The 16,858-nt window shown below is 42.7% G+C and overlaps 1 protein-coding gene across 3 annotated transcripts in view; it reads right to left on the bottom strand.

Moving 5' to 3' along the window:
• The window catches only part of LOC106914504 (pleckstrin homology domain-containing family G member 3), a 31,249-nt gene that overhangs the window by 9,143 nt on the left and 5,248 nt on the right, over positions 1-16,858 (bottom strand). For 2 of the 3 annotated variants that reach the window (XM_014981331.2, XM_014981335.2), the window contains exons 1-12: positions 9,717-9,933; positions 6,408-6,826; positions 5,044-5,144; positions 4,488-4,557; positions 4,360-4,406; positions 3,866-4,016; positions 2,927-3,058; positions 2,552-2,734; positions 2,383-2,475; positions 1,389-1,475; positions 1,281-1,314; positions 1,110-1,202 (exon numbers count right to left, since the gene is read on the bottom strand). In XM_014981331.2, coding sequence (XP_014836817.2) covers positions 1,110-1,202; positions 1,281-1,314; positions 1,389-1,475; positions 2,383-2,475; positions 2,552-2,734; positions 2,927-3,058; positions 3,866-4,016; positions 4,360-4,406; positions 4,488-4,557; positions 5,044-5,144; positions 6,408-6,826; positions 9,717-9,864 — 1,558 coding nt within the window. In that variant the 5' untranslated portion in view covers positions 9,865-9,933. Of the gene's footprint in view, positions 1-1,109; positions 1,203-1,280; positions 1,315-1,388; positions 1,476-2,382; positions 2,476-2,551; positions 2,735-2,926; positions 3,059-3,865; positions 4,017-4,359; positions 4,407-4,487; positions 4,558-5,043; positions 5,145-6,407; positions 6,827-9,716; positions 9,934-16,858 lie in introns of those variants that run through there. The other variant, XM_088001779.1, reaches the window with a different exon arrangement.

The raw sequence follows: 16,858 nt of genomic DNA, 5'->3' as shown, positions 1-16,858 counted from the left end.
GTAGTAAAAATACTCCTAAAGGGAAATGTTTTCATACAAGTAACTGAGTAACTGAGTAACTGAGTAACTGTAACTGAGTAACTGAGTAACTGTAACTGAGTAACTGTAACTGAGTAACTGAGTAACTGTAACTGAGTAACTGAAACTGAGTAACTGAGTAACTGAGTAACTGTAACTGAGTAACTGAGTAACTGTAACTGAGTAACTGTAACTGAGTAACTGAGTAACTGTAACTGAGTAACTGTAACTGAGTAACTGAGTAACTGTAACTGAGTAACTGAGTAACTGAAACTGAGTAACTGTAACTGAGTAACTGAGTAACTGTAACTGAGTAACTGTAACTGAGTAACTGTAACTGAGTAACTGAGTAACTGAGTAACTGAGTAACTGTAACTGAGTAACTGTAACTGAGTAACTGTAACTGAGTAACTGTAACTGAGTAACTGTAACTGAGTAACTGTAACTGAGTAACTGAGTAACTGTAACTGAGTAACTGAGTAACTGTAACTGAGTAACTGAGTAACTGTAACTGAGTAACTGAGTAACTGAGTAACTGTAACTGAGTAACTGAGTAACTGTAACTGAGTAACTGAGTAACTGTAACTGAGTAACTGTAACTGAGTAACTGTAACTGAGTAACTGAGTAACTGTAACTGAGTAACTGTAACTGAGTAACTGTAACTGTAACTGAGTAACTGAGTAACTAACTGAGTAACTGAGTAACTGTAACTGAGTAACTGTAACTGAGTAACTGAGTAACTGTAACTGAGTAACTGAGTAACTGTAACTGAGTAACTGTAACTGAGTAACTGTAACTGTAACTGAGTAACTGAGTAACTGTAACTGAGTAACTGAGTAACTGTAACTGAGTAACTGTAACTGTAACTGAGTAACTGAGTAACTGTAACTGAGTAACTGTAACTGAGTAACTGTAACTGAGTAACTGTAACTGTAACTGAGTAACTGTAACTGAGTAACTGTAACTGAGTAACTGTAACTGAGTAACTGTAACTGTAACTGAGTAACTGTAACTGAGTAACTGAGTAACTGTAACTGAGTAACTGTAACTGAGTAACTGAGTAACTGTAACTGAGTAACTGAGTAACTACCCGACTGCCTGCGGCCCTGCCGAGCGTCTCGGGGAAACTCGTCCGTCACGGCCTTCTTCAGCCGCTCGGGGCTGTATCGGTACCGGGCCGGACCTGCAGAGAAGCACAGCGCGGTCAGAGCCAGAACGCCGCCTCCGGCTGGAGGACGAAGAGCAGCAGAGTCATCCTCACAGATGGAGTCCATCTCCAGAATGGCTTCCTTGGCCTGAAACACAAAGCAGGCAGCTGCTGGGACTCTGTGCTGGTCTTACTGGTCGTACTGGAGTCTGAGCCACTCACCTTCTGTGGGATGGCCGCCTGGTGGTTTTCCAGGATGATGCGTTTGATGTGATGAGCCCAAAGCTTCTTCTCTTCCACCGTCTTCGCCTGAAACACGAAGCGAGTGAAGAGAGACGGCAGATCGGAAATCTGTCCACGGATTCCCAGAACGATTTCAGAAACTGGCAGTTCTGAGGTGGAGAGGCTGGATCTCAGAGCTGCGATGGATCTAATTTTCTACACTCAGACAGCGTTGAAATGATTAATCGTGAATCAACTATTCTAGTAATCGATTCATCGTTAACTGGAGTATTAAAACATGACATTTACTGAGAAAAACACAACAGTCAGAGCAGTAATTAAGCCAAAAATGTACAAAAATATAAACATTTTGCATTTAAGATGAAAAACCTTCTTTGTGTATGCAAGTTTTTGTTATTAAACTAATCGAATAATTGATTAGTAAAATAATCGTTCAGCTGCGACCGGGTCGCAGCTGAACGATTATTTTAGAAATTTAGAATTGAATCAATTATTTGGATGATTAATTTTATTTATAAAATGACACATTGAGCAGATTTTTCATTTAACCAGCTAAACTGACTTCACAAGATCAGAAATACAAACGGAAATATAAAACAATCCAATTAGTTTTTACGTAAAAAGCTCAGATTTCTTTACGGAACCTGGTGACGCTAAAATGCCACTTCAGGACTTCTGGGTAGAACAGATTTACAGAAAAACGTGTTTTTTCCATCTTAAATGCAAATTGTTTATACATTTTGTTCAGTTTTGGCTTCAGTGCTGGTCTGGCTGTGCCGTTTTCAGTAAACTGACTTTTTCAGAGTCTGTAAAATTTGGCTTGGAAATATATTTAGGAAAGTTTACTGCAGGTAATCGAGTATTTCATGTCTGTTTCCACCATTTGTCTCTTTGTTTAAAATTTGCACTTGATGTTTAATTGTTGCTCTTTCTGAGGCATTCGTTGCTCCTCGCTCAGGCGGCGGCGGCTCACCTGCATGTTGTGAGTCTGTTTGAGGTGTTTGTAATGGCTGACGCTGAAGCTCAGCGAATCCTTGGCGCTCTCGATCAGCAGCAGCGTCGACGACTGGAGAAGCAGAGAAACGTAGACATGAGGACGAAGCCGGCGCTGCCGCCGGGGGCCCGTTGCCGTGGTAACTCACAGAGATGTGCGTCTTGTAGACGAAGTGCTCGCCGCGGCGCTTGGTGATGAGCAGCATGCGGTCGAACAGGAAGAGCGTGCGCTCGTGTCGGGCCCGGGGAACCTTGAAGGTTCCCTCCAGCACCAGTTCGCCGTACGTGGTGAGGTCCGGACCTTTCCAGTTCACCAGCAGAGACTGGACCTCCTGCAAGAGGTCAAGGGTCAGACCGAGGCTGCTGCTGTTAGCGCTTTAGCGTAACTGTGCTAATGCGCCGCTAATAATGTGGAAGGAATCAACTTTTACATGATGAGTTTCACTTTTTGAAATGAAATGTTGCAATAACTAGAATGAGTGATTTATTGATGCTGCTGCAGCCGCCGTGACCACGTTAGCGACCTGCAGCCGCACGGCGTGCTCGTGTTTCCTCTTCATGTCGTTGATGTACCAGGCCACCCAGGTCATGGTGTAGAGCGCCTCCTCCACCACATCGTAGCCGTCCTTCTGAGGGCCGAAGTGCTTCGCGATCTCCTGAACACCAGCAGCAAGACGGAGAAAATCAGGTGGAAAACATCCGTTTCTACGCAGACCATGGTTTTCTGTTCATACGTCAACGATTTCATGTCAGCTGTGAATTTATAACCAATGAACTCGATGTGCGCCATGATGTCTCTACTGTCCTGGAATTTAAACTCAGAGCTTAGGATCCAAACATCCAACCAGGAAACGGTTCAACTCTCTAAACCTTTACAGTTTTCTGAACATTTTCAGCAAATTTCTACAAGATATAAACAAAAATTCACTAGAAGTTTATTCTACACTGAATAAATATGGAACCTGGAAAAACTGTAGGAAACAAAAACATGTCCGTCTTCCATAATTTTCCAGGCCTTGAAAACTCTTAAATTAATTCCAGATTTTTCCAGACAAAGAGGAAATCCTTAGAAACACAGACCCAGAAATATTAAAACCAAATTAATCATCATGTTCATGAAAGACCACACAGGTGAGGAAGGTCAGCAGGTGAAGAAGGTCAGCAGGTGAGGAAGGTCAGCAGGTGAAGAAGGTCAGCAGGTGAAGAAGGTCAGCAGGTGAAGAAGGTCAGCAGGTGAAGAAGGTCAGCAGGTGAAGAAGGTCAGCAGGTGAGGAAGGTCAGCAGGTGAAGAAGGTCAGCAGGTGAAGAAGGTCAGCAGGTGAAGAAGGTCAGCAGGTGAAGAAGGTCAGCAGGTGAGGAAGGTCAGCAGGTGAAGAAGGTCAGCAGGTGAAGAAGGTCAGCAGGTGAAGAAGGTCAGCAGGTGAAGAAGGTCAGCAGGTGAGGAAGGTCAGCAGGTGAGGTACCTGGAGCAGCAGGTGGTACTTGAGGATCCTCTGGACGGGTTTGAGCAGGTAGGAGCCCAGAGGCAGCGAATGCTTCAGCGACGCCTGGCGGTCCCGGAAAAACTTGGCCACAGATTTATTGTTCATGCACTTCGTCAGCGCTTCCACCGACCTGCAACAGGTGAGTCAGGCTTTAAACATCAGGTTACTGCAACTGAGACTGCCACCTAGTGGTGTGGAGGTAGAAACAGAGAACAGGTGAATTATGGGTAGATATGACTAGTAACGCAGCTAATGATTAGTTTAGTTATTGATTGTTCTGTTGAATATTCTGAATATTATTCAATTATTCTGAAAACTGTTAATCACATTTCTGATAAATCAGATATTTTGACGATTAATTGATTATTCTGTCGATTAATCATCACAGTTCGGTTAATCGTTTCGGGTAATGAATGGATGAACTGGAAGCTGTGAGCAGGAGGAACCACAGAGCTGCTCGGTTCAGGACTTACTCTGGGTAGCTGGTGCAGTACTGGGTGTAGATATCGAAGTCTTCACTCTGGAACAAACCAGACATCAGATGAAGACTTTCCTCTCAGCAGCAGAACCAGTCTCACCTCCATGTTGGGTTTTAACCGACCTTTGACACGAAGCAGCTGGCGATGGCGACGGGGTCGTTGTCGCATCGCTCCAGGTCCTGCAGCAGCTCGCTGTGAAACGGGGAAACGGCGTCTAGTTCGCTCATACTGAACGTGCTTCAGCTAGCTTTAATTAGCTTCAGCTAGCTTCAATTAGCTTCAGCCAGCTTCAGCCAGCTTCAATTAGCTTCAGATAGCTTCTGCTAGCTTCAGCTAGCTTCTGCTAGCTTCTGCTGGCTTCAGTTAGCTTCAGCCAGCTTCAATTAGCTTCAGATAGCTTCAGCTAGCTTCTGCTAGCTTCAGCCAGCTTCTGTTAGCTTCAGCCAGCTTCAATTAGCTTCAGATAGCTTCTGCTAGCTTCTGCTGGCTTCAGTTAGCTTCTGCTAGCTTCAGTTAGCTTCAGCCAGCTTCTGTTAGCTTCAGCTAGCTTCAGATAGCTTCTGCTGGCTTCAGTTAGCTTCAGCTAACTTCTGCTAGCATCAGTTAGCTTCTGCTAGCTTCAGTTAGCTTTTGCTAGCTTCAGTTGGCTTCGGCTAGCGTCAGCTAGCTTCTCCTCACCTGTTGAACTCGTAGATGTCCTCAATGTTCCCGAAAAGGTCGCAGACCAGCTTGGGGTGGTTGGACAGTTCCGACTCGTCGATGATGTGAGCGAGGTAATCCTGAGGAGGATGAGGAGGATGAGGATGAAGGTTTTCTCTTTCTGGATTTATTCCAGTTTCAGAATTCAACATAAATAAACTAAAGTCACATCTAAAAAATCAAGAGCATTGAATTAAATGTTAATAATTTTTTATACATAATCGCAAAACAGTTTTGATTGTAATGCTGACTTTCCTCCAGCAGGGGGCAGACTGGATCTGTTGGATCCTTCAGTTTGGAGGAAATCAAAATGTATCTTTATGGTAGTAAATGGAAAAATTTGTTATTTTGTACATTTTTAAAGAGCTCATTCAGTATTTAATATCTTTTAAAGGCACTCACACTGATGCTAAAAAATAAAACAATAAAATTATTTATTTTGACCAAATATCATCCAGCTTGTATCCATGGATACTATCTGTTGTTTTCTGGGTTGTGGAGCATATCCAGGTTAAAATGTCTCCCCTGGTTCTGGTTCTGATCTGTGGTTCTAACTGTCTCTCTCTCTGACCCTGGGCGTTACATAAGCAGGTAATCCCTGCTAATCTGTTAATTATAGGGCCAGGCCACTTCCTCCAGCAGCAGGACATGTCCTCCGCCTGTCCGTGTCCCCGTCAGCTGAATGTCCTCTAAAGAAACTAAGCAGCTTCCTGTTTCAAGCTGAACTTCGTGGATTTGAAAAACACCCGTCAAACAGAGGAAATCTTTTTGGAATCAGCCTGAAATGTCCGAACCAAAAACCTGTTCAGGTGAAAATGAGAGACCTGAACCGCAAACTCACTGCACAGAAAGGACGACCTCCAGACCAGCAGGGGGAGCCGATGGGACCGTACCCTCACTGAAAACACGATGTCAGGAACTTTTATCGTGGTTGAAATGATTAATCGGCTTAATCGCAATGATTGATAAATAATTGTCAACTAATATAATTTATCCAATTATTAATCAGCTAATTCAGTAATCAATTGATTAATAATTAATGAATTAAATCATTTGCATCTTCTGAAGTATTTCTAATATTGAATAAAAAAGGCTGAAGTGGTTAAATGAAAAATCTGCAGTGTGAATGTTTTTGAAAGACTGTGATGATTGATCATTAAAATATAATTGATTAATTGTCAGAATAACCAATAGAACAATTGATTACTTTGGTAATCGTGAGCTGCAGCTCTAGTTGTATCTCCAGTAAAGTCCATGAGGAGGAGGAGAGCATCTGATTGGTCCGATCAGCAGGAATGAAGGTCAGACGGACAGGAAGAGCCAACATGGCGCCTCTGACTCACCTCCACTATGATCTTCAGGTCTCTGACGTACATCCGCTCCGTCTCGATGATCTCCATGACGATGCGGTCCAGATACTTCAGCTTGGGGTCGGGCACCATGGTGGCGCCCACGAAGGGCAGCCGGCGGCTGGACGCTCGGCTCGGAGTCGACGCTTTGTTGTTGTTGTTCTTGTTGTGAACGAAGCTCCGCCCCCTTTTCTCAGGACTCGGGTTCTGGTTCAGGTCGACGCCGGAGGACGCCTCGGACTCCGGCGGCGGGGCGACGTAGTCGTCCCTGGAGGACCCGGACCCGGAGGACAGCGTGGAGATCAGGCTGAGCGGGCGCTGGCCCGACGCCGGCGGGTCGGAGGGGTCAGAGGGCGTGGCGGACGGAGCGCGCTCATCGCTGCTGATGGAGGCGATGGACAGGCGAGGCGACTCTGACGAGCACACAAAGAAATCACATCAGAAAACAAGTCAAAACCACCATCTTGTGACCATACCGCCCCCTATGGGCTCAAACTGCCAATTACAACCAAAAAGAGAATCCAGGGGAAAACGTTTAATATGAAAACTGCCAGAGACCCGACATAATCAGGAGCAGATGCGCTATAATGGGAAATTTCTCATTTAAAGGGGATTCAGAACCCATTTTAACGAGATGGAAAAGGCGCTAGGAGGAAACGTCATTAAAGCAACAACTGTTAAAATAAGACGCAAAACTTTTTAAAATAAACTTTCTCATGTAGACGAAATGCGTAGCATCTGAGATTTTCACCTCATTAAACCAAAATTAAGCGCACACCACTCCAAATTGTGCATAGGGGCTGGCTTCAGTGAGTCGCGGTTCAAAGGTCACTGAGTCCAGAAAAAAATGGATTAAAATTGTGGATCTTTTGGCATCTAAAGTAAAACCGTAAGGAGTTTGTTTCAGGTTCCTGCAGGAACAGGAAGTGAAAAATGAGTTTTAAAGGAAACACTCCGACAAAACACCAAAGCAGTGAATCACAAGCGGCTGCAAACGTCTGAGGAACTCCAGGAATGGAGAGTTCATCGGGTTCCAACAGGCAGAAACTGAACATTCCCAAAGATCTTTACGCTCCTTTCAGCTGATCGATTCAAGAGAAATCAGAACAAAATTAACAGAACCACAAACACTGAATCACGATTTAACCCAGTGAGGCGGCGCGCTGCTCCTTTAAATGGAGGACAAACGGCAGGTTAAAGTTCAACTGACGACTCCTGGGATTCCCCAAGGCCCGCGGCTCGGCCCACTTTAATAAACTTCAGCTTTTATTCACTGACCAGGACCAGAACCAGGACCAGGACCAAAACCAGGACCAGGACCAGAACCAGGACCAGGACTAGAACCAGGACCAGGACTAGAACCAGGACTAAGACTAGAACCAGGACTAGGAAAAGAACCAGGACTAGAACCAGGACTAGGACCAGAACCAGGACCAGAACCAGGACTAAGACTAGGACCAGGACCAGAACCAGGACTAGAACCAGAACCAGGACTAGAACCAGGACTAGGACTAGAACCAGAACCAGGACTAGAACCAGAACCAGGACCAGAACCAGAACCAGAACCAGAGCCAGGACTAGAACCAGGACCAGAACCAGGACCAGAACCAGGACCAGGACTAGAATCAGAAACAGAACCAGAACCAGGACTAGAACCAGGACCAGGACCAGAACCAAAACCAGGACCAAAACCAGGACCAGAAACAGAACCAGGACTAGAACCAGAAACAGAACCAGGACTAGAACCAGGACCAGAACCAGGACTAGGACCAGAACCAGAACCAGGACCAGAACCAAAACCAAAATCAGGACCAGGACCAGGACCAGAACCAAAACCAGGATCAGAACCAGGACCAGAACCAGGACCAGAACCAGAACCAAAACCAGGATCAGAACCAGAACCAGGACTAGAAACAGAACCAGGACCAGAACCAGGACCAGAACCAGAACCAGGATCAGAACCAGAACCAGAACCAGGACCAGGACCAGAACCAGGACTAGAACCAGAACCAGGACTAGAACCAGGACTAGGACTAGAACCAGAACCAGGATCAGAACCAGAACCAGGACCAGAACCAGGACCAGAACCAGAACCAGGACTAGAACCAGAACCAGGACCAGAACCAGAACCAGGATCAGAACCAGAACCAGGACCAGAACCAGGACCTTCTCTAGAGCAGAACCTGAGGTTCTGTTCAAACAGCTCCTCCTCCTTTGGAAACACAATTTAAATACAAATGAAACCTTTGCAAAGGTCAAAGGTCATCATGCAGAGATGTATTTGGCCTCCTTGCAGATTTTCTCCGACTTTTTGTCACAATTAAAATCGAAAAGGAGACAAAAAAACTTAAGATGAGAAAACTCAAACGTATTAATACAGAATAATAATATAATGTTTCACCAGAGAATAATTTTATCTCTGATGAGAAGAAATGACAGAAACATTTAATTAGAATATTCTATAAGGTTCTGTTTTAAAATCCATCAGTTTGTATTTAAATAGTTTGGTGCATAAAACTATTTTACTAAAATGTTCAGTATTAACTCAGCTGATAACTATATTCAAACTATAATTTTACAAAGAATAAAGCAGATTAAAATGGATTTTTGAGCAACTCGATTCTCTATAGAACTGATTTTTCTGCACCTCCAATATAAACAATATGAATAATAAACATGTTAATGTAAAAACTCTCGGTATCATGATATGCAAAACTCAGAAAGAGAAAAATAAAAATTAAAACGCTTCTTTTTGAGATTTGTATCTTATAATAACAATTTTATTAAAATGAGACGCAAAACTCAATAAAACCAGAGCATTTTTGTTAAAACGAAATCCAAAACTAGTTAAAAACACAAACGATGTCACAGTTTGGCAGAAAGTCAAATTAGATGCAAACCAAAATTCTCATTAAAATGAGAAAACTTTTTTTAACAAAATATAAAAGTTGTTCTGAGGTTTGAACAAAGTAGCAGAACAGAAAGTGGAAAACTCAGCAAAGTCCAGAGAGCTTCAGGGTGAGGAAGAGGAGGAGAAGAAGGAGGAGGAGGTGGAGGAAGAGGAGGAGGAGGAAGAGGAGGAGCAGTGGAGTTTGAATGAAAACATTCGTCCATGCTGTGGTGGTCCGTTAGCCGCCCAGCGAGGCGTTCACTGACCCTGCAGGAAGTTTGTGGAGCTGATCCAGTCAGTTCCCATGAAACATCTGGACTCTTGTCAGGTCCGTTACGCCCAGCAGAACCTCGGATCAAAGCCAGAACCGGCAGGAAGCCCGACCTTCACGGCTTTTAGAGGATTTCACTCACCGATCCGGCGCAGCGGCCGGCCGTCCGAGGCGCTCCTGAAGCAGATCGTCACCTTCTGCTCTGAGCAGGAACACCTGACCACAGCAGCTGCTCTTCCTCCTCCTCCTCCTCCGGCCAGGCTCCTCCAGAAGCCCCTCTGGTACCCCATCACACCCAGAACCGTTTACTGGGGTCTGATCTTCCTGCAGCTCAACTGCAGCAGAGAGGGAAGGTTTAACACAGGGAGGAAGAGGAGGAGTTCTGGATCAGAGGAGGAAGAGGAGAAGGAGGAGGAAGGTCTGGGACTGGAGGTCAGTGAACTAACCACCAAACACACCGGGAGGTCACAGCGCCCCCTACAGGTCACCGAGTCACAACAAGCAGGTCCAGAACAGAGAATAAAGAGGAAGGATGTATAAATGAACCCTGAGTTTCTCATCTGGTGGGAATGAACTGGGACCAACCAGCTCTTCTGGTCTGTTTAAACATTTAAAACTCATATCTGCTCTCTGATTGGTGGGCGTGTGCTGCTCTCTGATTGGTGGGCGTGTGCTGCTCTCTGATTGGTGGGCTTGTGCTGCTCTCTGATTGGTGGCTGTGTGCTGCTCTGTGATTGGTGGGCGTGAGCTGCTCTCTGATTGGTGGGCGTGTGCTGCTCTCTGATTGGTTCAGAGCCAAGCAGGTCAAAGTTCCCCTGCAGTTATTGTTGCCATGTTTACAGAGCCATAATTACGGCTGATGTTTACACAGCCGTCTGTTTGGAGCCGCTCCTTCCGCCAACTGATGGTATCAGACCCAGACCCAGCGGTTACTATGGAAACGGGCCTCAAGTCACCTCAACTTAGAAGTGGACTAAAGGTCAAAGGTTAGAAATTTGCTAATCAAGCGTACAAGAATTGAACCTCTTGATTTTCTTCTTGTTATTCCTGCTGAATCGTCTCTGCTTCTTTATTTCTTTATTTGTTGGAATAAAGCAATAAAAAAATTAAAGGTGACACACGGTGGCTCAGAAGTTTACATACCCCTGGTTCTCTGCCAGGTTTCTGTTATAAAAACCAGAACATGATACATCGTTTAGTAAACTCACCCTGCCTGCTCGGCTCATAGGAAAAACAAACAGCCGAGAGGAAAAGTGTCATAAATAAAGGTGCAGTACAAAAGTTTACACACCCTTAAGCTAACACGCTGAGTAAACACAATTTGGTTCAAATTTAGCCTTCAGTCTTTATGGCTGACAATGAATGAGAATTCAGCATTTCTACTGGAAACATTAGGCCACAGGGGGATAAGAAACTATAATTTAAAATACTTTATTTATCCCAAAGTTAAAATATTGAAACTCAGCCCAGTTTCTGCAGCAGTAGCAGTCAGTATCTGAAGAGGCCTCTGACTGAAGACCTGCTGCTGTGCGACCATTATAACAGCTCAGTAGCACAGCATCATGTCTGGGATGACACCGTCTGTTCGCTAGCTCTGCTAATCCACCTCCTTTGCTTTAGCCGCTCCTCTTCAACCCGTTTGTTGAGAACGCCAGCAGAGAGAGCCAGGGATATGATTCATGTCAATTATGATGGCTGAACTTCCTCTTTCTCTCTCTGGCTTTGGCGATGCTAATCAGTTGCTCCCAGTTGTAAAAACAATACCTTGTTGCCATGGTTACGCATCATAACAGCCTGTATGATCAGTTTCCGTCTCGTCTTTGTCACTAATTTGTGAAAAACTTCCAGTTTTTGTAGCATTGCATCATCTTCTGTCCTGTAATGTTTAAAATGCTGTGGAAATTGCTTACATCCCTCCTCCTGGCTGATACCTTTAAGATCCTGTCAATGCTTTGTAACCTCTGGCTTTATATAAAAGACCTTAAAGGTCAAAGATCATATAAACCATCAATGCAACCTGTCTACTGTAGTACCAGGGTAATCAGTTGACTGGGATTCAGAATGAAGCTACCCTGACACATGTAGCCAGCTAGTCTCTCTGTATGGAATGCCTGGAATGCCAAAAATACCGGGTGGGGAAAAAATAACAGAGGGACTGATGGACTTTATTCCAGGTAATCAGAGTCAGGTGAGAACTTCAGAGGACTGAAAGATAAATAAAACTGTTAGGCTGAACCAAATATTAACTCAAAGTAGGCCTGGTGATATGGCTTCAAAATAAAAGCTCTGATTTTTGGTATTTTTAATACCAGATTCAATTTTAATCTTTTTTTTTCTAGAAAAAAAAGGTAATTACAGAAAATATTTTTTAAAAGTGGCTTTTATTTCAATCATTCCTTCTGCGAATTGTACAACAAAGAATAATACGTTTTATTTCATTACGAGAAATAAACTTTACCAAAAATAACTAGAAAATAGTTGTTTTAATAAGAATCAGGATCTGACATGAGCAGCTCAGTTTCTGTTGTTTTCTTCTAAATAAACTCAACGAAATGAGTAATTTAATGCTGTTGTGTTAAAAAATGAAGTATTTAATTTTCTATAAAACTTATACCAACATAGAAATTCACAAGACAATTAACATTGCTCATAAAATTTTTTGTTGGGGTTTTCATAAAATCACTATTTCATTCTCCTAATATTATGACTTTATTGTCATAATTTAAAAATAAACTCCGTTGTAGAGTTTACCTGAACTGAAAGCTGCAAAACTCTCTTTTCAAACAAGATGGCAGCTCAAAAGATCACATTGGTGATTTATTCTAAAATCCAGATTTAAATGTAAAAAAAGGATCTTGATTGATCAGTAGACAACCAGGCGCTGCATTTCTGTTCCCCACTGAGGGATTTTATTGTTATTTCATTGTTACTAAGTTATGGTGAATATTTATTATAGGTCTGAATTTATTTATAAAGGTTGTTTTTCTTTGTCTAAGACTAAAACGTTTGATATTTGTGCATCTGAATCATTTAAAAAACATCCGTCCTCCTCCTCACCTTCCCTGCTGCCGTCAACCTTTACTTCACTTCCTGTCTGACCTACAGGAAGCTCTGAACTCTGCAGGGGGTGATGATCGGTAAAGGTCAAACAGAGGTCAGCATGAAGAGTTTGAACCTTTACAGAACAGAGTTTGTCCTGATCCGACTCAACGCGTCATCGTCTGTCTGTGCTGCTCGGGGTTTGTTTGTTTGTGTAACGGAGCGTCTTGGGGGGGCGGGGCCGCGACCCAAATAATGCTCGACTGTTCTGAAGACACAACGGCGCTCTTCAGGGTCGACGCGTCGTCATGAGGCGACGGCGCAGAAACCGTGTTTCTGTTCTTCACTCATATGAGGACGAAGCGTCAAACTGCAAACAACATTCCTGATCCACATGTCTGAGGTTTAAAGTCCCGTTTTCAGCACTTTAGATACAAAAACAACTTAATACCAACACACAAACATCCAGCCTATCAAAAGCTTCTTCCATCAGATACTGGATGATTTTACGTCATGCATCTGCCTTCAACTTCCACAAAAATAATAGAAAAAGTTCTGAGCCATTAAATTGGAGTCCAAACTAATGGAGTAACACCTGGGCCACAACAACAAACTCATCTGGTAAATAATTCACAAAATGTGCAAGAAGAACAGACAGGAAGATTTAAAAAGACATTTAAAATAAACTGACATACTTTAAAGAGGAAGTGCAGATCAAATATGATAAATGTAGGTGAACAAAGCTCACAGGTTCAGAGAAAAGACTGAGAAATCATAAAGGTATGCTAAAGTAAATAAAGTGAGTCGGCCTAAAACAGGTCAAACAGAAGAAAAAACAAAACAACTGATATCAGCTAATGATTGGCTGAAAGAGTTAAAGATACGGCAAACTAAATAAAACTAAACTAGCTAACAGAAGGCAAGCTAAGCTAAAAGAAGCTAATTTAAACTATGATAAACTGGAATAAACCAAATATGCTCTGTTAAGCTAAACAAAGTCAACAGCTCATTAAGATCAAAGCAAAAAAGTTAGCATGGACAAATAAATGACAATTATCGACAATAGGATGCTAAGCTAATTAAATAATTAAATGCTAATCTAAGCTACAGGGTCTCCAACTCCAGTCCTCAGGGTCTGTGTCCTGTTTCTGTTTCTGATTCTCCAAACCTGAATAAATGGCTAAACTGTGTGGGAACCAATCACTGCTAATGCTAATTATTCAAGCCATTAAAACCCTCAGTTTAAGACCAACTTCCTTAGCTAGCATAAGATGAAATATGCAAGTGGAAAAAATTACACATTTCGCCCAGTCAAAGTCCAAATATGTAATACAAATTACATATTTTATCATTATTGGAGCCTTGCAGCAAAACTTTGCTCAATATGTACATTTAAATGAAACTGGATGACAAAAGTCTGTCTATCCGTAAAGGTCAACAAATGTGAATTAAAGCATAAACAAGGTCAAAACAAACATTTTAAGATGTTTTTAATATTTCTTGCAGTGGGTTCTCCATGTTCTCTGTTGTTTATTATGATTTTCTTGAAGTCTTCATGTTTTTAACCAGCAGAATCTCTTAACTTCCCTGAATTCACTGTTTTTTAATTCCAGTTTCTTCTTCAGAATCAGCTGACAGCCAGACGCTCTGACCTCTGACCCGAGATGCTCAGAGAGGCGTAAGCCGGCAGAAACGGCTCAGGCGTGTTCCAACGTCTCCTGACAAAACGTCTGTTACCCAACCCGCGTTCCAGCTCATAACGCATCACTTTTTATCTGAAAACACGCAGACAGGCGGCGAGGTGAGTCACAAGTTAAAACCCAGAGGAGAGATTCACCTCTTTGTCTGAGGGAGGAGGAGGAGGAGGAGGAAGAGGAGGAAGAGGAGGAGCAGTGTCTGGAACGGCTCGCTCTGAGAACATTAACTCCTTGTTTCCACCGAGACCAGAACCGCCTGCAGCTGCTTCAGGTTCCACAGCGAGCGTTTAATCTGGCCTAAAGACGAGGTAATCCCGCTGCTCAGATTAACCTGCACGGAATAATCAGCCGCAGGTAACAGAACCGGGACAGGAGAACCGGGACAGGAGAACCGGGACAGGAGAACCAGAACAGGAGAACCAGAACAGGAGAACCGGAACAGGAGAACCAGAACAGGAGAACCAGAACAGGAGAACCAGAACGACACCTGGATCCAGGAAGCAGTGAAGTCCAGAACCACAGGTCAAAGCAGAACCACGGGACACACAAATATGACCAACATGAACAATTTCTACGACAGCAACACAAATTAGAACATATCCCATAATTCTCTTTACAAATTTAAAACTAAAAAGTTCCCTGAATTAAATCTTGGAGAGAATCCGCCTGAAAACACCAGAACAAAGGAGATATCGTGGAATGAAAATGGACAAAATAATTAAAACAAGCTCAATAATTTCTCTCTGGCTTATTGGTCTCAACCGGCTCTTATTTTGAAGGACAGTTTGGTTTCCACATAATCCATAATTCATTTTATTTATTTTCCATTCCTGTGTTAAATATTTGCTAGGAATGAAAGTTTATTGGTTTTGCATTATTCTGCCGTTATTATATTAGTTCAGATGTTCTCAAAACAACAATATTGTCAGGCCTGGCAACACGGTGCTGGCAGCATCATGCTGAGGGGCTTCTGCTCTTCAGCAGTGACAGAAACTCTGATTTGACGGAAAGATGGAGAATCACCATAAACATGCAGCCAGAGACACAACAGATGGTCTAAATCACAGCAGATCAGTTTGGCATGGCCTAGTCAAAGTCCAACAGAGCTTGAACTGTTTTTGTGAAGAAAAATGGGGTAAATAACGTTAAAAACGGGCGTAGATGAAGCTCAGGAGACGATGTTCCTCCTGCTGCAGCTCCATGATCTGCTGAGTCACAACAATAGTAAAATCAGCTCAACGGGGTGAAAACTTTTCTTCACTCCAGAATTCAGATTAACGCAAAAAATTTTAATTAAGTTCAGAAACGAGAAACAAGCTGGAAAATCACCAATTTAAACCATCAAAACTAAAACCTGCATCTGTTACCGTGGCGATGCAGGAGCGACATCACACCTTATGTAACCCCATCACCAGGCGGTTCCCATGGCGATTAACGGTCATGTGACCCGAGCTTAGCTGCAGAGGGGAAAATCAGTCTCCAATAATCAGATCAATAACCCCTTAGAGACGGTTTCCATGGCAACAGCCAGGAGTGGAGACCTCCTGCTGGTCGGAGTCTGACCCCGAATCAGACGTCTGAGCATCAGAGCTTACCTTCAGAGGAGAACGCAGAACCAGAAACAGAAACAGAACCAGGACCGTTCGGGTCCGACTCTCCTCGGTTCTGATCAGACCCACAGAGTTCACCTGACCACCTGACGGGAGGGGCGGGGCTTAATCCAATTAGGCTGAGAGTGCGGCCAGAGCCGGGCGCCACCTGCAGCTCGGTAGCAACAAACCTGCAGGTTTCCTGAAATCAGGTTCTACAGTGCAGAGAAAAAGTATTCACACCCCTGGGACTTTTGCACGTTTTGTCACGTTCAAACCTCTTTTACTGGGCTTTTATGTAAAATGCATAGATTTGAAGTGAAAATCAGATTATATGCGGTTAATTTACGAGTGGCATGGATCTGTTTCTAGGGAAGCCCTGAAAGGCAAAAAGTACTTTTAAAGTCTGATCAAACTTTCTGATTCTCTCAAATATAAAAGTCATGTTCAAGTGAAAAAATGCAACATTAAAATATAAAAAAATAAATAAAAATTCTCAAAATGTGAAAAATTTCACAATGTTTTTCTATTAGCCATTTCTCACTATAAAGAAATATAGATTTATTTAATTTCTACAGTAAAGAAACAACAGAACCAATAAGGTTTTTTCATAATTTTTTGGGCAAGTGAAAAAAATTCTGATGTGTTTCTTCTCATCCAAGACAAGAAAAATGAAAGAAAACATTCAAGTTAGAGTAAAAAAGAAGATGTAAAAACATTTTTCTTTTCAATCCTGTCAGTTGTTTGCATAGAAATGGAAGAAAAAGTTTTGGTCAAAAATATTTATCGAAAAAAGGAAAAAAGAGGTAATAGATAAATTTAAAACAGTGTAATTTTCTTTTTCTAACCCTTGAGAAAAAAGGAACTTTAAAAATAAAATACTTAAATGTAGATTTTTTTTCTTGCACATGACTAAAAGTTGAGAGAAAAAGAAAATTTGGTCAGACTTAGAAAATGTG

This window comes from Poecilia mexicana, unplaced genomic scaffold (assembly GCF_051168715.1).
Source record: "Poecilia mexicana isolate PSO_F unplaced genomic scaffold, ASM5116871v1 scaffold_21, whole genome shotgun sequence".
In the NCBI taxonomy this organism is placed as follows: domain Eukaryota; kingdom Metazoa; phylum Chordata; class Actinopteri; order Cyprinodontiformes; family Poeciliidae; genus Poecilia; species Poecilia mexicana.
Note: the sequence above shows the minus strand (reverse complement) of the source record. Positions and strands in the feature narration are given on the sequence as shown.